The sequence below is a fragment of the Panthera leo genome, chromosome A2 (genome assembly GCF_018350215.1).
Source record: "Panthera leo isolate Ple1 chromosome A2, P.leo_Ple1_pat1.1, whole genome shotgun sequence".
Taxonomy (NCBI): Eukaryota; Metazoa; Chordata; class Mammalia; order Carnivora; family Felidae; genus Panthera; species Panthera leo.
The window spans coordinates 167,774,079-167,794,370 of NC_056680.1; the positions used below are offsets into that span (position 1 = coordinate 167,774,079).

The 20,292-nt window shown below is 50.7% G+C and overlaps 1 protein-coding gene across 1 annotated transcript in view; it reads right to left on the reverse strand.

Moving 5' to 3' along the window:
* Positions 1 to 19,924, reverse strand: part of VIPR2 (vasoactive intestinal peptide receptor 2) — a 70,089-nt gene extending 50,165 nt beyond the window's left edge. Inside the window, exons 1-2 of the mRNA XM_042927281.1 lie at positions 19,862 to 19,924; positions 17,597 to 17,696 (exon numbers count right to left, since the gene is read on the reverse strand). Of these exons, the coding sequence (XP_042783215.1) occupies positions 17,597 to 17,696; positions 19,862 to 19,924 (163 nt within the window). The remainder of the gene's footprint in view (positions 1 to 17,596; positions 17,697 to 19,861) is intronic.
* Between the last annotated feature and the right edge of the window lie 368 nt (positions 19,925 to 20,292).

The following is a 20,292-nucleotide window of genomic DNA, read 5'->3' on the forward strand; positions in this document are numbered from 1 at the left end:
CTAGTGTTCTGTCTCTCTCTGTCCCTCAAAGATAAATAAGCTTTAATAGAGAAAAAATAAAACACAAAAGTGTATGTTTATTACTTACACTTGGAACATATAGCCAAAGCCTTTCCTTTGAGCATGGGCCTGCCGACTGGGCTTTGCAGAGTCTCTCCTGCATACACATACCTGAAGTCTGTCTAGGATTCCCACTTTGAAAGTCTGGACATGGGCCGACAGACTCCTTCCAGACTAGATTTCCAAAGCTGACCCCAGCTGTCATTCTCACCTCCAACTCTACCACTGTTCGGCACCTCGCTTTTCCTAGTCTTCCCAGAGCGCACACGCTAGTTTTCTCAGAGACAAGTGCTTCTGTGGCTCTCCATCAGCTTGCATGCTATTTCATGGAGCAGTAGGGTGAGTGACAGCTTTAGGGGGCACTTGTATGTTGCAAAGTGTCCCAGAGGCTGCAGGGGGGTGACAGGTGGGCAGGGAGAGCCCTCGCCAGGAGCCTGGCCAAGTTGCCTGGGGCGAACCTGCCAATTCCAAGGGAAGAGCAAGTACAGGTGCCCAACGTAAACCGCACTCTAGACTCAGCAGCTTGGAAAAACTGACCCTCCACGTGTGCGGCCTGCAGACTTTTCTTAAACCTCACAGCATTGTCAATGGGGTACACACAGGACGTTGGTGAGCAGCGTTCAGGAAAGGCTGCTGTTAGAACACGTTCACGTGGATGTGCTGGAAACACGGGCACAGAGAACCGAACTCTAAGGAGGCACCTGTAGCTCAACCTTCTTGAGATCATCTCGTCAGAGGGCAGAGTCTCACCACGTGGGGAGGAATCTGCCATGATTAAAAGGAAACTAATCCTTCTACCAAATTTTCTAAAATATTTCCAGGCAAGTCATAACTCTCACAGAAGACGGTGCCTGTGTTGCTTTGACTTCTGGATCTTTTTCTCATTATCTCAATGACATAAACACCAACGAATTTTCAGGGAAAGCACAACGTGCATCTCACTCCTGTCATGTCACACTTTCTGCAGGAAGGAGGCCTGTGAGGCTGTGCTTCGTCCACACAGCTGTGACCCACCCACTGCAGAGAAGTCCCTTCGCACCTGCACATGTGCACAGAGGGATGCCTGTCAGTGCTCCTGCAGCAAACATCAGGATTTATGTTTCAGACGAGGCTGTGACCACGGCCACACACCCCGTGAGAGGATACTGCCCTCTCTGTGTGAGGTTCCTGGGGCACTGTGGGCGGTAGCCATGCCACGACCCATCTACCTTTCGACCATGAGAGAATCCAGTCCCTTACAAATACCAACTCCTGGAGAGAGAAGCTTAGGAAACCCTGGTGGGCCCGGCTCTTAGAGATGGACTGTGAGGTTCCCACATTCACAGAGTGATGGAGGCCCATTTGCCAGCATGCACCAGGAAGCAGTGAGTAGTGATGGGGGGTGGGGTGGGGGGTACTCAGTGGCTGCAGCCCTGCCTGTGGAGGAGAGGCTGGGAGACCTGCATCGGGAGGCCTTGTCCTCTGAGTCTCCGGGCTCTAGACAGAGTGAGGGGTGGGCCGCAGGAACAGGTGAGTGGGGAGAGGAGAGAAAGAGAAAACTGTTTCTGGCTGGGCACTGGTTGGCAGTATGCCTCCCTCCACATTTAAGAGTAAACATTACCAATAACTTCCTGCATTCAAAAACTCAATGTAAGTTTAAAGTCACGAGCAGCAAAGCTTCTTCCGGAATCAGACATTGCAGGGAAGCTTGGGAGGCCTGCCCAGAGCTCCCTCAGTGGGCACAACGGCTGCTGGCCAAGGAGCCTTTCTTCTTCCCTGTTAACCGGGCATTCGCCAGGTGGGAGCCCCGTGCCTCTCCAGGGGCGGTTTCTGTAGATGGACTTCTCTGCCGTCCCCACTGCCAGAATCCTGAGCAAAGTCCCGGAAGAGGAATTTCAGTGGGTTGGCTGTGGAGGCGTACTCTGCTAGGAACCATTTTACTGGCTTCCAGAAGCTGTATATGAAACGCTGTCAGCCGAGTCCATCTGCGTGAACACGCGAAAGAAATGGTTTTGATGCAGTGAGACAGAGATGGGTCCTCTGTCCTGGTCCCTGTCTCTGTCGTGCGGGTGGCTTGAGAGTTCATGCGCATGAGAAGATGGGGGCGGGGGAGACACTGAGAAGTACTTAATAACAGAGGCAGGAGGGGAAAAGGGGAAAGGCCTCCGTCTGGGATCCTCAGCCCGCAGTGGAAACACACCATCAAATCCAAGGGCTTTCATGACAGATGCTGAGTTTTCATTTACTTTTTAGTTTTTAAACCTTGCTCAAGAAAGACTAGAAAAATAGCACATCTGGTTCCGACCACAAGCACGTGCTTAACTTTTCTAAACCTCAGTTTCCCTCGCTGCAAAGTGGAGGTGATCCCTGACAGCGCCCCGGGCAGAAAATTTAGAGGCTATGAGGCAAGAGGATGCTCACCAGGCAGGGACAGAGCCTCACGTGCTCCTAAGGGTGCTGAAGTGCCCGCCCCTCCTCTGCACCTCCACAAACCCAGGAGTTGAGCCCGACAACCAGCCCCTCAGGTGTGGCCACTAAGAGAAACAGACGGGGCCACAGTGTTAGTGGTGATGGTGGCAGAGCTGACAGAGAGAACACCTCCTGTGGGCGAGACACTGCCCTCAACACTCTGGACACGTGAACTCATTGTGTCACCAAAACCCCAAAAGGCCAAAGGTGTATATTGCACAGAGGAAGAGGCAGGCACAAGAGCCTGAACCCCTGGCCCACACAGCCTCTGTGTGTTAGGGACTTAAGCAGGGTGGGGTGTCGACAGCCAGGGGGCCCAGTCTTGGGGGCAGCAGCCCATGAGGCAGTCCCTGGAAGTACCAGGCAGGCGGCTCTGCCCAGGGGTGTGGGGCCTCTGCAGGGGTTGCCCCGGGGGGCCGCTCCCCTGCAGCCCCTGTGGCCTGTATTTTGGTCTGGGGTGACTCAGGCCAGATTAATCACTGGACATCTCTGAATAGGGAAAAGCACTTTAAAAACAAATGTCACCTCTCACTCCATTTCCCTCATCGGTCCCTCAAAATAAGTACCAATGCTTTGCCAGGGACAAAAAGAAAGTAGGAAACGTGACTGTTCTGAGGGTCAGTGGGACAATCATTCTAAAAGACGCAAAATCGTGTCATCGGGAAGAGACTCACAGCTCATCTGGGAAACACTGCTGTGCGGCGGGGAGGTCCTACCTCAAGAGGCTGCGAGACTGTCTCAGGTCATGAGACCCGCTGGGAACACATCCAAGCCCTCATCAAATCCCACTGCCCCAGCATCTGTCCACTGAGGACTTCTCAGTACTTAAGGTCACAGTAAAAGCACCTCACTGAAATATGTCTTTAAAATTCGACGTATTTTTCCAGGTGTGCATTCTACACCCACTGGAAGCATGTTTCCACGCCAGATGAGCCCACGAAAGAGGAGAAGGGAGACACTGTGCCCACGTCCCTCTCCTAACAGTCTAGCATGCAGCATGCAGGGAAACTCACAATTCTCATGTTTGTTAAACCGTGCGCTGATATGCCTGTGCCAGACCTGATCTGAGAGGGCGCCGTCCCTTCGTGCCTGCCCAGTGGGAAATGCAGGCTGTGCCCCTCGAGTTTCTGATGACTGTGGGCTGAGGCACAGTCTGGTTTCCCGATCAGATATGGGCAGCCAGCGGCCTGTGGTGTGGCAGGGGCAGCGAGGGCTGGGCGGGCAAGGGGCAGATGTGCCCAGTGTGTCTGGAAGGCTGAGAGCCTCTCTTGGTGGAAACCTCCACCCCCTCCTTCCCTGTGCAGTCGGACAGGGCTTCTGTCTCTCAGCCACAGCCCCTGGTCCCTGCAGGCCGGCTCCTGGGCAGAGGACAAGGACGAATTCAGGGATGAGGCCGTGGCCTATGCCCTCATGGGGACTCATCCCATAGGCCCTGAAAACGCCTCCAAAGCAGCTACTCCCTTTTGCTTTCAGAGGGCCCACTCATTGCTATTGACTGAAGACAGAGCCCCGCTTTGCACTCTGTTCCTGTAGGACAAGGATGAACCAGACAAAAGCTGAGACAAGAGCCCCGCAGCACATGCGGCCTCACCATGCGGCCTGCCACCAGGAATGCCTGGGCCGTGTGAACTGTGTTCTCAGTCCCTCCCATCCGAGTGAGAACTGGAGGAATCCCAACAGGCATGGCTTGGCAGCCACCTAGGAGCTTTCCACAGATCCTCTGAGCTCTAAAATTCTTATGTAATGGTCTCTTCCTTTTGGTCATCAAAGTCATTGATCTGTTTCCCATTTCCAGCCCCCCTCCATGCCTATTATCAATTTAAAGAACTAAAAGTTCAATGGAATGACTCACCAATTTAGTTGGAAGAAACCTTTTGTACACAGTGCTTTGTCTGTGAACACAGCCATTTGTTCTGACCTGAATCCCCAGACAAGCCGACTGCTGCCCAGCCCCTGCCTGCTGGCCCCACAGAGCTGGCCCCAGGGCCGTGCTGCACCAGGCTCACTGAGGGGACACGAACTTTTCCTTTCCTGCTAGGTGCTCACGAAGAGGTGAACACACACGCAAGTCTCCGAGAGCCCCAGAGCCAGGAAGACTCTGTGACCAGCATTCTCCCCTCACTCTAGACACCACATACTGGTGGGCACCCAGGATTCAAAGGACCAGATGTAGCCCCAACGGGCAGCTCTGGACCCTCTAATTTCTCCCAGTGGCGGTCAGCACATCATCAAGTAACCCTCCCACCTCGGGGCCTCAGGTCACTGTAAGATTTGTCCCATGTCCTGCAGTCAAAACTGGGCTACTTGTAAATTCTGCTTCTGGAGTCTTCAATGGGCAGAAATGGCAACGACTTAACACTCTCCTCCCTACCCAGCTTTGACTTTCTGCTCAGAGACCACCCCATACACACAGAGACCACTTCCGACACTCAAGGCAGGGTTTCCCAGGAGCCTGAGCTGAGCACACAGCACAGGAAGGACCCCAGGGTCTCTGTGTCCCGAGACACGGCAGTCCTCCCTCCAGCACTGCCAGAAGCAGAGAACACTTCGTGCTGGGCTCGTCTCAGCATTTACTGTAAACAAGGCTCCCCAGTGTGGCTGACAAAGTCCAAAGGAAGCTGCCTGGAGATGCCCAGCAGGTCCAGATTCCCAGCCCTGTGGACAGTGGACAGAATCACCGGTAAACCTGCCACTGGGTCCGGAGGCTCCAAAACACACTTCCCACTCCTAAGTTTTCCCACCAGTCCTTCCCTGGGTTTCTGGTTTCCTCCTTGTATATTCTTTGCATGTTGCCAGTTGGGGGCCAATTACAAATATCCTGTTATGCTAAATCCTATAGAACCTTAGTTAATCTGAGCCCGAAAAGTGATGATCAAATCTTACTAGATGAGGGATTCCTTCTTTCTGTTGTTCTAAGGATGCATATTTACATTGTTTGTTCTTAAAATATTTACCAGTAAGATACGGCAAGATACATCCATGCATTTGCTAAGCTGGGTATGGTGCCAAATGCTGCTTTAAAAACGCTGCAATCATGGGGCGCCTGGGTGGCTCAGTCGGTTAGGTGTCTGACTTTGGCTCAGGTCATGATCTCACGGTTCATGGGTTCAAGTCCTGCGTTGGGCTCTATGCTGATGACTTGGAGCCTGGAGCCTGCTTCGGATTCTGTGTCTCCTTTCTCTCTGCCCCTCCCCTGCTCATGCTCTGTCTCTTTCAAAAGTGAATAAACATTAAAAAATGTTTTTACAATGTTGCAATCAGGAATGATGAAAATAATGCTTACTGGCAGAAGCACAGCAGAAAGGGGACTTTTGAGGGGACGTAGCCAATGCAGTAACTCTTCAGGACTAATGAATGTGCTCTGGACATTCACAGACCATCAGTGTAGGTGAAAGACAAGCACACGCCAGAAGCGTGTTCCCGGAAGGGTCTGGAAGACAAGTTGATAGAACAAGCTTGGGGCATGGTGACAACCTAGCTGTCTGTTGTCCGTGGAAGCAGAAACGAAACAACACACTGTCCAACCAAAAGCCTGCACTTTCTTCGTGATGTAACAGGCTCGTAGCTGACATGAGCCACGCCCTCTTATCACCTGCAGTAACAAGTATTCATTTCTTCAACCCGTGTTTAGTGAGCAGCTACTATGTTCCCAAGGCTGCACTATCACGAGTGACCTCTGCCAGGAGGGCCTTGACCAAGATACAGCAGGAGAATACACCACAGAGACATCAGCTGGAGACTGGTGCTTCATCATTCCTGGGGCTTGTGCATGAGTCCACAAAGCAGGTCCCTAAGCCTTAGGTCCCTGAAAGAAACAGCTAAGCAGGCCTGGATGAGGCCCTGGGGCCATACTGCTTCTGTAGGTCACTTGTGAGACACCTCGATTTTACACATTAGAAAACCCAGGTCCCACGGCCGACCTGGACTCCAGAGACATTTAAGGTGCTACAAGGAATATTTTACAGGGAAGGTATTTTTCAGACAATGCCAGGATACCCCAATATTCTGTCTAATTAGGGTGCCGAATGAAGTAATGCTCTTCTCAGTAGCCTGGAGGCGAACTACAACTAAGGTCTGGAAATGCCATTTGCTACGACGTTGCCGCTGGATGGCACTTTATAATAGATCGCTTTGAAACTTTGCATCTGGAAGCAGGAAAGTTTTATTTTGGGGTTGGTGGTGCAGGTGGATTCCATTAGTGAGAGTCATATTCTGGGACTCAAACTCACATTAAACCAAGACTCAAAACCCAGAATTAACCAAGGCTGTTAACCAAACAAAAGGATTTTTCAACAAAGAGATCAAGTTTGAACTCACATGTTTTAAAAATATGCCAAATTTGGGGCGCCTGGGTGGCTCAGGTGGTTAAGTGTCCGACTTTATCTCAGGTCATGATCTCACGGTTCGTGGGTTCAAGCCCCGCATCAGGCTCTGTGTTGACAGTTCAGAGCCTGGAGCCCTGCCTCAGATTCTGTGTCTCCCTCTCTCTCTCTCTCTGCCCCTCGTCAGCTCATGCTCTCTCTCTCTCCCTCAAAAATAAATTAAAAAAAAAATTTTTTAAAAAATTTAAAAATATGCCAAACCCAATAAATCCCAAACATCAGAATGTCCTCCAAGTTGAGCCTGAGTGAATCTGATGCCTGTGGGTGGGACCCTCCGGTCAGCACCGCTGCCCAGGGATGGGCCGCCAACACCTCAAAGGCCAGGGCAGCACCCACACCCTCCTCAGGCCGCCTTCAGAAGCCTGTGTAAGGCCCTGAAATGGTGTCGGTTTAGGGAAACTGATGTGTGTGCTAAATCGTGTCAACCAGCTTGTGCCTTTCACTCACTGAAGTGTTTGCTGTCATCGCCGTTTACAAGCAGCCTCTGTTTCCTTAAATGTCAAAAATTCTCCAAAGCCTTGCTCCCAGTGTCTTCGACAAGTCGGGACCACGTGAACTCCAGGCGGGGCAGGGCACTGCTCTGCTGAGAGGCTAATATGCTGGGCCCCCTGCCATGTTATTCCCAGGATAATCCTCCACAGATTTATGATCGGGACTTGGGTGACTTCCCAGGATCGTTCCAGGACATAGATCTACCAGTGTTATGAGGAGCGTGACAAATCGTCCTCACACACATCACAGCAGGCGCACAGCGGAGTGTGACCCCGGGTGTGAGAACCAGCCCAAGCACAGACACGCCCGGCCCTGCTCCTGCAAGCCAAGGGCGCTCCAGCTCCCTCTGGGACCGGCCGCCGTGGGAAGTGCAGCTGTTAAGAAGGCCAGTACGACACAGCCGCCAGGGTCCCCACGAGTGTCTGCCAGTCGGGGCCCCGGGTCCAGGTCTGGTGACCTCCTCAGCCCCATCCCCCCGGGAGTGTGGGGGCCCCTGATACCTCACCCTGTCCTCCCTGCCCGCCTCTTCCTTCAGCTCTGCCCTTGAGCTCGCGTCTGCACGCAAGGCCTTCTGCCAAACACAGTCCCACCCGCTCAGCGGCCCTCTGCCTCTGCCTCTCTCTTCGGCTCCCACGTGGACTCAGTGGTCCCCACCCCAAGGCACCTCTTCCTCGGCCCTCAGCTCTGTCTCTGGCTCCTTTTGCACTTCTGGAGGGCAGCTGACTCACACCGTCCAGCCCCCAGGGCCTCCCGGTCGCCACCTCTCCGCAGTTGGGCTGCTGGCTGCACCATCTGTGGCAACGGCTCTTCCCCTCCTCCCCTACAGCGGACACCTTCACGTCCCGCCTGGGATGTTACTCACTTAGCAGGCTGCTCCGCTCCCAGGGCCACCCTAACGACTCCTCTCAGAAGCGTCTGCCTCAAGAGCCTGCCTGAGGTGCAGCTCACTTTCCAGAATCCCTCGGTAGGCTCTTTATTCTCAGCAATCCAGGCTGGGGGTCAAATCCGTTTTCCTTTCCCTGTTCCTAGCCCTTCCCCGGGCTGACGCCCTGCACTCCCAACGCGTGCCTCTCCCCTTCACTGTTGGTCCAAGCCCTGCCTCTCGGAGCTTGAGAACACAGCCAGCACCCGGCCCCCCAGTGGAAACACTCCCTCCTCTGAACTCCTGAGGAGCAGGCAGACGGGCTTGCGTGGATCTTTTAGTGTCTCAGGGTACTGAGCCCAGGGGCTCACAGGACAGAGCTGAAGTGCCGGGGAAGGGGCGGTAGGAAGGACGTGCTGCCCTTGTCTTTGGGGCTACGTGGGCAGGACCCCACCAGACATCCTGGCTGCACCCCCACTGCCCTCCCAAAGAGGCCTCTGTCCTCTCTCCGCAGGAAAGGAAGGAGCTGGGAAGAAGTCACAGATTTAAAAAGCTGTGTTAATATCTCCCTGGGATAGGAGGGAGGGAGTCTTCGGAAGTAGCTCTTGGGCTGCCAGAGCACTGCTGACTGAGTCACAGTAAGCATGCCATCCCAGGGGGGTGCAGACGTCTGGGAATGCTCTGGGCCATGGATCTTTCATCCCGGACCTCCCGGTCTCCACCTGCAGAAAGACCACAGCAGCCGGTGACAGGCCTATGTCCACACAGAAGAGCAGAGGACTGAGGGACCCCACCAGGGGTGTGATGAGGAAACTAAGGCCAAAGACACAAGGTACCAATCAAGGTCCTGTCCCGAAACTTCAAAACCATCACTGTAGGCCAGAGAAAAGGAAATGCTGATTTCACAAATGACGGAATCCCTTATGCAAAGAGGTAGCTTCAGCTGAACATGCTGACAGTTAAAGTGAGCACTCAAGAGACTTAAGCACAGTCTCGGCTAACAGATCGTGTAGTGTCAAAGGAATCTCCTGTCTCTTTGAAGCAGACACTAAAGAGGAAGGAAAATCCTCTTCTAAAGCATGTTCTCGCTAAGATACCAAACATGGCTTTGTAAAAACAGTATTTGACTAGGAGGCCAGGGACCTGGGCTCTGTCTGCCACCAACTTTGGACGAGACTCTCAGAATGTTCTTTCGCATTTCTATACTTCGACGCGCCTTGATCCAGATCAGGATGGAGGGCTGCCCTGACATCTGCCGTGTGCACACCTGCTTCCTTCGTCCTGAGACAGGGCCCAGCCTCTCAGGGACGCAGCATGCCTGGTGCCTCCCTCTGCCCTGCACACTGGTGGAATTTGCACAGCCTGTGCTTCTCAGATCAATCCGTGCCAGAAAGGAAGGGTCCCTCCAGCAGAAGCCTTTGTGCCAAGAGGCTGAGGAACCCGGAGAAGGGACGCCTGCAGTACAAGAGGGCATGTGCTCACTGTCATGACAGAAGCAATACCGAGATGCAAAAGGGCTTGGCCTGGTGGCAGGGTGTCTGGGAGCCACCAGGTGGGAGTGAATCCATCCCAGGTCTGACACAGGACACATGACGTCACTGAACAGGAGGACTGCTGTGCATAAAGTGTGTGTAGTAAGTTCGCAAAATACTGGCCGCTGATTAGCTTATTATCAAAAAGCATCAATTTTTCTTGGTAGTGTTCCCACCCACCCTCACTCTGTCTTATCTCTGAGTAAAGATGATGTAAGTCCTTAATCATTTTTCTATCACTGTCAGTTTCTGGTTCCAAGTAAACTGATGTTATTGTATGCCTACATTCTCTGGTTTCCCCTCAGAAATCCTACTGCCTTTTGACTCAAAGCCCTGTTATCCCTGCTCACCCCATGCCGCTGGGGACGTGATTTGGGGTTCCGAGAGGGGGTGATCATGTTCCGTCCAACTTCGCTTTATGCCTTCCCTCCTGGTATACACTCCATAAAAACATGCTGAAAAAATTAATGAAAGACAGACTCAGCCAATGTGTCCGCAAATGACAAGACAGCCTCATTTTCACTCATGCCATGATACAAGGCAGCCGCTCAAAACCAGAGGCTTGGCCACAGGGCATTTCAAGGCAGCTCCCCAGAATTGGTGCTTGACCCAGAAAACCCTACAAAGCCTTGCAACTGAACACCTTCAAATCTCCAAGTCCTTGTCAGGAAGGGCTGCCCAACAATCAAAACCGTGCAGGAGAAAATCCACCAAGGATCTGAGGGGGTCACGCCATAGTGATACTCGTTACCTTCCATCCTCCAAAGGCAGCACTGGGCCCGTGCCAGGACAGCCAGTGCCAGGCAGAAACCGTGGCTCTGTCTGACGTGTGTGCACAGAGCACAGGTGCGGGGGGGCTGGGGGCCTCCACAGGGCTCTCGTGCCAGGGCAAAAGACCCCAGAGACAGCAGGCCGTAGAAACTCCCGCCTGTACACACTGCACGTGATGGGTGCGCAAACGGGAAACAACAGAACATCAGTCGGATCAGAACTTGTGCTGCCAGGGTCATCTGGAGAAGAAACCCGGCTTTACAGCCCAATTCCCACCAACCAGAAGAGCAGGAGAACATGCCACTGGTCCTGTGAGAATCTGGGGGAAGGAAGAAATTTGGGCTTAGAGGGGAACACACGAAGCAAAGAGGCAGAAGCAGTGAAGGCCATCGTTGAGCCGCTGAGCTGAGCCTTGGGGTCACCAGCACCAGGGACTTGGGCCGGTCTTAGAAGGAAGGACAGGAGAAGTGACCCTGGTCTGAATCAGTGCAGTGCGAGCCCACTTCGAAGTCCCTTCCTGGGATTTAACCTCAGGTTATAGGCTTCTTCTTCCAAATAAGATCAGCGATCGCCGTGGCTTCTAGGTGTGCAGGTATCTCACTTACGAGAAACCGATTTCTTGTTTACGATTCCTGTTGTGAGTCTAAACATAAAAATTTAATTCAAGGTAGAATCTTTCTCAGTGAGATTTTTTTCCTGTAAAAAGTAAACTTAGAGTCATTCCTTTCAGAAAATTCAATAAATGATTATTGATTATTTATATAACCAAGGCTACTAGCTGATTCTAAGGAGTTTAGAATTACGAGAAATCTAGTCCAGAAAAAAAAAAAAAGACCCAGTTCAATGGGAAAAAACAGATCAGGCTATTTAATCTATCGGCCCAAAGAGATATTTGGACTAGAACAAGAGCCCACCACGTCAGTGGGGAGGGGAGGGGGAAGAAGCAGGCCTCTAGCACCACACTGACATCAGAAGGGCAGCTGCATTCTCCTTGGCCGTGCCGTAAACTTCCAGAATGCCTCCCTTCAGACCCACATGAATAGAAGACGGTGGGTACTCTGTTTACGCATCTGCTCGCGTGTCTGTAAGGACCAGGGATAGAAAGCCACGAATATGGAGCTTGCTCTTCAAGGGCTCGTGCTCTGCAGGGAGAAAGACAACCACAAAGCAGATGAAGCATGTGACAGCAGGGCTCTCTGTGCACGGGCCACGCTGGCCAGAAACAGGTGCCTCGGACAGGTGGGGATCCAGGAAGAGTCTGCAGAAGAGACAGCTTCCTCACTTGATTTTCTGAAAGGTTTAGTTCCCTTTGTGATAAAAAGGTGCAAGGAAGAGATGAGACGTAAAATGGGATGTAATCACTTACATTTTATGTGACAAAACCATCACAGAAATAAGAAAGCTGCTAACAAGTTATTCAGTCACATGAGGAGAATGTTTCAATTTCATGATCAGTGGCTTGAACTCCACCGTCAAACGCTGGTGAAGTATTTTATTCACATGAACAAATGCAGGCCTTAGAGTACAGCTTGTAAGCTCCCTAAAAGCCTAGGAGCCTGGGACAGACAGATGAATAGTATGTTAGAACACTACGCATCTCTTAATAGAATATTTAAATACAGAGCGTGACCAAATACATTGCTGAAGTTAAAAACAAAAAGAAAGACCGAGTACAGACCGGAGTGTATGGGTACGTGGTGCCTGGCTCACGTCTGTACAAAAGGGAAACGGGGACGCATTACACACTGTGTGCGCACGGTCTTTAGGCGGTAAGGGAGGGGTGCTGGAGGTTTGGAGTGGGGAACATTAGCCATTAGACACGTTTTTGAATGGTATTTTTTCATGTGCATATATCACTTAATTTTTAATGTGAAAATTTTCATTAAATTGTTCAGCAAAAGCTTACTCAGTATCTTTTTAAATGCCAAGTACTGTGTAAGACCTTGGGCCGTGATGGGGACGAAATGCCCTCTCCCCCTTGAGGACAGTGTGTGGGGGTCAGCGAGCCATGGTTACGACAGTCATGCTGTGAAGAAGAAGGACATTCAAGCCTACTGAGAAGCTGCTGTCCTGGGAAGAGCACTGACAGCTTTGTCCCAACTGTCTTTTTGAGAATGTCTGTGAAACAGGTTTGACAGACAGGCACAGTGCCTCCCTCTGGGCTGAACCCAGTAAATGAGAGAGCATCTTTCTCTGGAGCAAAGGCTGGGCGGGAGGGCCAGCAGCCTCCCGTGACACTGAGGGCTTCTCAGCTGTGACACAAACTGCCCGCGGGCACCGCGTCAGTCCTGTGGGATCTGGGGAAAGGGAGTATGTGAACATGACATCCCAGCTGCCTGTTTGCTGGGAGCGGTCAAGTCTGTCTCTGACCTAGGGTCCCAGGCCCGCAGGCATCTGTGAAACCATGGCAGCCCAACTGGTTAGCTTGCAAGTATGGGGACTCCAAACCCCTCACAGCTCTTGACATGTCGATCAAAATTAACGTAGTAAGCACCCTTTGTTTAAAAAAGTCAGAGAAAAGTAAGTCTTCTAGTGGAGCCCTTCCCATGGCCCTGGTCCTAAGCTAACATTTGCCATCACGGCCATTTCAGCCCAGCACCTTCATGGTCCAGCTCAGGGGGTGGAGCTGCCAGGAAAACCCAGGTGCCACCTCTGCTCCTCTCAGGCACAGTCCACACCCCTCCAGGTCTAGGCAGGAATAATACAAAGTCCCACGGAAGCTCCTGTCCGATCTGTGCACAGGCAAAGCCTGCAGGAGCTGACTCATGCCCTCCCCACGCAGGTCAGCCCGGGCCACCGCTAGGGAGCACTGCCGGATTTTAGCTGTATTTTTAGGCACCTGTGGCCTCGGAAGGCCTCATACGTCTATTAGGAGCATTAAGTTAGTCTTGTCGATGAATTAATATTAAGTGACAAAGCTCTAAATACTTCCTAAGCTTTTCTTCCTTATAAAGTGAACACTTTAAAGGGGTTTAGAATTGAAATTGTTTATTTTGTCTGGATTTATGTGTTTGTGTTTGTTTTAGATTCAGCATGTAATAAAAAGAATTCCTTGTCAGATTTATACGAATCACCTTACTATAACTGAAAGCTGGTTTTGTTTCTGTTTTCACACCAATTTCTGAATCCTACAAATTTAAAAGTAGATACTACGGACGCTTAATGTCTCCTCTCACTTTTACTTTTGCCGAAAGTGAGCAAACGTACACTTTCATCCGATCAGAATGCCTTCGCTCTGCTCCTGGCTTACCTCATGTACAGTGTCTTTATTCTGGTGACTTATTACTATCTATAACCCTGGCATTTGAGCTCTGTATATTTCAAAAAGTAAGAAAAAAAGGAATTTAGAACACAAATTGTCTCTTTTTACAGAAGCTGACGGGTGGCCAGGCCTAAAGGACTGTCACAATGCCACCTGTCTCCTGAAGGGCAGCTGGCCTGTTAGCGGGCTCTTCCTGCAGACCCAAAGGTGAAATGGGTCACACGCAGATATTTTTGCTATAGAGCTAATAGTAATAATAAAAATTTTCAATTTAAGAATATGTCTAAGGACTCACACTTTGTCATTGCAAGAAAACCGAGGGACGTTTTTCTCTACCACTCCACACAAGGAAGATGTTTGACGGCCTCTATCTAAAACTACCATGTTCTCTCTGCTCCAGCTGATGTCAAGGTGAACTTAGTGATTTTCAAAGACTCTGCCCTTACTTAGATACTGCCGTCCAGCCATCTGGTGTGGGTCACAGACAGATCACCTCTGAGACCCTGAAGACGAAGGCAGGAAGGGCGTGTGAAGGAGACCCTAATGAATGTTGGAAACGTCCTGACCCGTCTTCGTACCGTCCCATGCAAGAATCTGACAGCTTTCAGGCAGTGTCTGTCTGCCCCAGAGGGGGTTTGCTTGTCTCCTGCCAAACTTTTTAAAAGAACTAGTTGCAAACTCTTAAGAAATTGGAATATTTTATGTATAAGTTTGCATTTCCGTGTTCTCTGACCACGGGAACTGGGCAGGCTGGCACCTGCATTTCCTCATGGTAACTGAGGGTCGTAAGGAGGAGCTGCCATCCACAGTTCCTAACATCCCCACCGTGCCACGTTGCCCCTGCCCTGCCACACGGCCATCAGCTCTCTCTTAGGCCAACACTTGAGACTCGTGAAGGGCTGGCCAGGGACTAGGGGTCAGACCCGTGCCTTTGGAACAGAGTAAAACTAAAAGGACATTGTTTTGAACTAATGAATTCCACACTCCATCTCACTATGTGAGACAACTAGGGATAAAGAATCTTTCATATATTAAAAAAACCCTGATTGTGGATCGTAACATCCTATTTCATAATGGCAGAAAACCTAACTTCCCTGAACTAGTCTCGTTTCCCGCCACACAGCACCCATGAGGTGAGTCACTGGCACAAACTTACAGATGCCCCTTCTGTCCTGCTTTGTCCGTTATCCAGCCACCCCCTGGCCAACTGTGAGGGGATTCCTCAGAGGGAAAGTCATGAGCCATATTCTAGTTTTTAAATGTTAAGTGTTCCTTGCTGCCCACTGAAACAGTGCCAGTTTTCTATTTGTTAACAAAATGTTCTTGATGAATGTGGATAGTCAAGAGTGACAAACAAGACACACTAAGCATTCTAGGAGCTTTTCCCTAAAACATCAGTTGTGAGAGAAGCAAGGGGAGGGAAGTAGACCCCAGATGCACGCGAGGGACAGGTGTGTTGTCTGCAAACAATCTATCAACAATCATGAAATCGAGTACAACCTGTGGGCATGTGCCAGCCATGTCAAGGCAATCTTCCCTCCCCCATTTCGGGAGTGTCTGTGCGTATCCACAGCGGATGGCAGAGGGCCTGGGGAGTTTGCAGGAATTGGACGTGTTCGGCCCCATGGAGCCTGTGAATGAATGCCCTTTGAAGACTGGAAGAACTCACATGAAGAAGCAGGTCTGTTCATGCTTCAGGAGAAAAATTAACGCCAGTGAGTGAACACCATTTGTGGGCAGCCTCAGAACACGTCAACAACTTGACTGTGCAATAATGGCGTGAGGGGGTAAATTTCCCACTCTCCAGGAGTCTGTAGACAGCCCGGGGTCACCTACCGAGGATGCAGCAGACAGCATTCCATCCCCCTTCATGCAGGAGGCAGTGTGGACGGAGCTGCAGGGCCCTGGGTCCACTGGCCACTCACCAGACAATTCTTAAGTCTGTCTCTTCTCAGCATTTATTTGTCTTAAATCTCTTAATTTTCACCACAGGGAACAGACCTCAGTGGCCATGACGACTGTTTCATCTTGAGGTTCTGGCTGCCCGAACCAGTGTCTCCTCTGTCCTCACACCTGGCTCGTGGTCAGCATAGAGTTCTGCACAGGAGTGACGCCTGGTCCACATTTGCTGTGGGGCTGAGCTGCTTCATTCGCCTTTCTCTGGTCAGAGCTCTACCAGACCATTTGGAAGATGTGGCCTCAGGGCCACGTGTGCATTACCAAAATCACAGATCTTTAAGGCTGCAGGAGTCCTGGGGTCACAGACCTCATTTTTCAGCCAAGCAAGCGGAGGCTCCAGAAGGGACCAGAAAGAGCACAGGATGTCTATGTTAGTAGAGGTCTGGTGCCATACTGTCCAGCATGGGAGCCACTGGCTGTGGTGAGTACCCGAAAGGTGGCGGGTCCAAACTGTAGAGCAAAATAAATGCTGGCGTTCTAAGACTTGGTATACAAAAAAATGTAGATTTCTCATCAATATTTTCTATTGATTACAAGTTGAAATGATAGATTTGGATGTATTTGGATATACAGGCTGGGTTTCTAAGACTTAGTATACAAAAAATGTAAAATTTCTCATCAGTATTTTATATTGATTACTAGTTGAAATGATAATGACTTGGATACAAGTATTAGGATAAAGTATATTAAAAATAGTCTCACATTTTTAAAACTTATTTTAATGTGGCAACTAGAATATTAAAAATTCCCTATGTGGTTCATATTCTATTTCTTCTGGGCAGTGTTGGTCTAGAACAAAGCCCGTGTCTGTAAGTCTGATCTGAAGTCCCTCTGCAGGACACTAAACTATTTGAACACATAACACAGTCTTACTTTGATTTTAATTTGAAAATGGACAGAGAAAAAGAAAGTTGAAGGACAAAAGGTTTTTGCTACTGTTATAATTTGGGTGTTGTCACAGCACCTTCTGAGTTTATAGACCTGGAGTGTGTCTAACTGGAATGTATGTGGTCCCAGCATGTGTCCTTTGACCTGGAGAAAATAAAAGGAGCAAATTCACGGTATTCACAATAGGGGTTAGACACAATAGTGTCTTTGGGAAAACACAAGTCTCATTTTCTTGTTTGATTTCTGACATTTCCACCATTCTTTTTTTTTTTTTTAAATATATTTGGTGGGTTTTTTTTTATTGTTTATTTATTTATTTATTTTGAGAGAGAGAGAGTCAGAGTGTGTGTGTGTGTGTGTGTGTGTGTGTGTGTGTGTGTAGGGGAGAGGCAAAGAGACAGGGGTACAGAGAATCCCAAGCAGACTCCCCACGCAACATTCATCAAGGAGCCCAACACAGGGCTTGATTCCATGAACCATGACATCGTGACCTGAGCCAAAATCAAGAGTCGCATGCTTAACTGATAGAGCCACCCATGCGCTCCTCCACCATTCTTAATTTGACAAAAATAATCTGTGATGTGACTACAGTTTTTAAAGGAAAGAAATCAGATACTCATTCGGTAGAAATGGGAGTTGCTTTTGCAAAGCATAACAATGCCCATGAAATTATTTCAGTAACTGTTGCTATTATGTTAAACGATGGATACCGTTACTATTAAGGATTACGGCTTTCTTTTAAAAGGTTTATTGTGTGAAGGATTCTGCCGCCCCTAATATTCATAGGAGTTTTACCAGCATTCATTAGAAAACAGTGGAAACAGACCTTTTCGTGAAGACGCAGGTGACCTTAAAACCTCAATGTTTAGAGTGAGGCATCAGCTATCTGCCCGTCAGGTTTTCTAGCTAGGACCATACACTCACCCCGTGACTACCTTACCTTTGTATTTTTCTGTTTGAGTTCTTAGAAGCTCTGCACATTTTGTCTCTTCCTCCTGTATTTCCAGATGAAATCGACATTCTGGGTGAACACTGTTCACCTGGTCAAGGTTTAAAAAAATGGAAGTGACTAAAAATTCCACCAGAAGAGGAAAGTCAAACAACAGTTCTACAAAATAAAATAAAACACCCTTCGGTTCCAAAGTGCTCCCCAAATAACACTCATTTAAAAGCAGTCACCTTCATATTTCTGGCATGGTTATGAAAGCAAATTCACTTTGTGAAGGAATTCTAAAACAAACATAAAATCTAATAAAATATTTTTTTTACTGAGCAGGAAAACAGCTTACTAACATCATACACTGTATGATGTTGGTACTAATCTGGCAGTAATAAAGCTCTTCGATCCTAATCATCTTTCAGTCTTGGAGCCCTCCATTTCGTGGTCCTTGATTTAATTAAAGGATGTACATATCTCCTCACAGACCATTCTCAATGCCCACACGCTAGCCCAGACGCCTACACGCGTCACCTAAGGACCACAGCCTCTGCATCTCAACAGAGCTCTAACAGGATAACGTTATTCGTAGAGACTGCAGGTCACATCTGAAAGTTTGGAATTGGTGTGAAGGAGATTTTCAGGACGATCAGAGGGGTAAGCAGGGAGACAAAGCGTGGGAAGGGCTGCGTCACTGTGGTTGCCACCAAACAAGAGGTGGTTGATTTCCCCTCCCAACGGGTCGCAGGAACCAAGGTGCAGTTAATATTGCCCATTAACGGTGAAAAGACAGAACGACACATTTCAGCCTTAGAAGAAAGTATTCTCTGATTTGCTTTCATGAAAATCCAATGTTCTGTTTTTATCCCCCCACCCCAAGTGCTCACACAGCAGGCTGCATACCCCCTCCCGTGTCTGACCAAAATTTTATTTTTACGCTAAGAGAGTCATGCTCTGGGTAGTATACTATGGTCATCTATACTTAATTATCCTACTATCAAAGAGGTCAGCTAGAACTCTAACCAGGAATCCAGTTTCTGAGCAGAATTAAGAGGGAAACGTTGATACTTTCGCCACATCTACCCTCATTTTAAAAAAGACACCATCTCTCTCTGTCCCAAAAATAAATAAAAAACGTTGAAAAAAAAAAATTAAAAAAAAAAAAAAAAAAAAAGACACCAAGCGCCTCCCTGCAGCCCACTTCGGACAACCACCAAACTGTAGAAACTCCTGGTTTCAGACAGATTGTACCTTCCTATCTGAACAAGCCAATGGTTTACATTTCAGAATTAGGAAAGTTATGTTGACTTAAAACGTGTTTGTCAAGGTATAAAAAGACACTGTGGTTCCTGACATTCTTGGAACATGCAGAGCAAGGACTTACTTTGGGACATCTTAGAAATGAAAGCTGCATCAGCCAGAATAACTCCTGGTACTCCTAACTCGCTGGCTCTTTCAAAGCATTAAAACCACTAACAAAGGTCTTGTCCAACCGCCTTCCTCTGAGGGAGGAGAGGCCTGCTAAGCCTTAACACCAGACAGGGGAGTTAGTAGGTAGGTTCTCTGCTCCCCAAGCAGTGCGATCACCACCTCCCTACATAGCCCCGCCCTCGGCCTCACCTCCTCAGGAGGGGCTGGGGCTCGGTGGGGCCGGGACCGGCTGCAATGCGCACTCAACCGGCCACAACGGCCTCGCTCTACGGGGGAAGCAAGACACAAGGCTGACAATTTTGTTTAAAAGGTCTTCAAATGACAGGAATGTCCCACTAATACAGTCATTTAACAAACTGCTCTGCAGGGCATCATTTCCTGCTGTGCTCTCGTAGCGACGAAAAGGGTGTTTTTCCGAGAGGAAACTTTCTTTAGCCACAGCGTGTCCCTCGGTGACACCCCGGAGCAACTACGGGAGGTGGGGGACTCCTCACCTCACTTCCCTCCTGCGGGGGAAGCCCGTGCAGGTGGCCGCAGCCCGGTCCCCTGACCCCGCTCGGGGCGCCCCGCGCCTCGGGAAGACGCGGCCGGAGCAGCTCCGCCGGGACCAGCGCCCTGGAGGAAGCTGGGTCCCGCGCCCCGCGAACCCGGGGCTGCAGACGCATCTCCCTGAGCCGCGGGGAAGGGTCCGCAGCTCCCCCAGACCCGGGGCGGGGCGCGCGCGGGCGGGCGGAGGTCTCGGGCCAGCTCCCACCCCCCACCCTCCGCCGCCTGGACGCGGGAGGGCAGCGCAGCCGGGGAGCCAGGGCGCGGACCCGGGTGGCGGGGCGCACTCACCGGGGCGAGCAGCCAGCCGCAGCAGGTCAGCAGCGCGGGCGGCAGCAGCGCGGGCGCCCTCATCCCCGCGCCCCCGACGCCCGCATGGGCCGAGCCGCGGGCGCGCACCCCCGGCTCCCGCGGTCCGAGCACCGCGCGCCCTGCAGCTGCAGTGGGGCGGCCGCCTGCTTCCCCGCCGGCCCCGGCTGCTCCCCGCGCCCCGCGGCTCCGCCCCCCGCGCCCGCGGCCCCGCCCCGCGCCCCCTCCTCCCGCTCACCGCCCCACCCCCTGCCCCCGCTCGCGCCTTCAGCCGCTGGGAACGCGGAGAGGAGATGGCAGCGGGGGGGGGGGGGGGGGGGGGGGGTCAGGCGCTCGCAGTGCCTGCCCGACCCCAAGTGGAGAGGTCAGGGGAAGAGCCACTGGGGAGTGACCCCCTTTGGGAACAGGCTCCA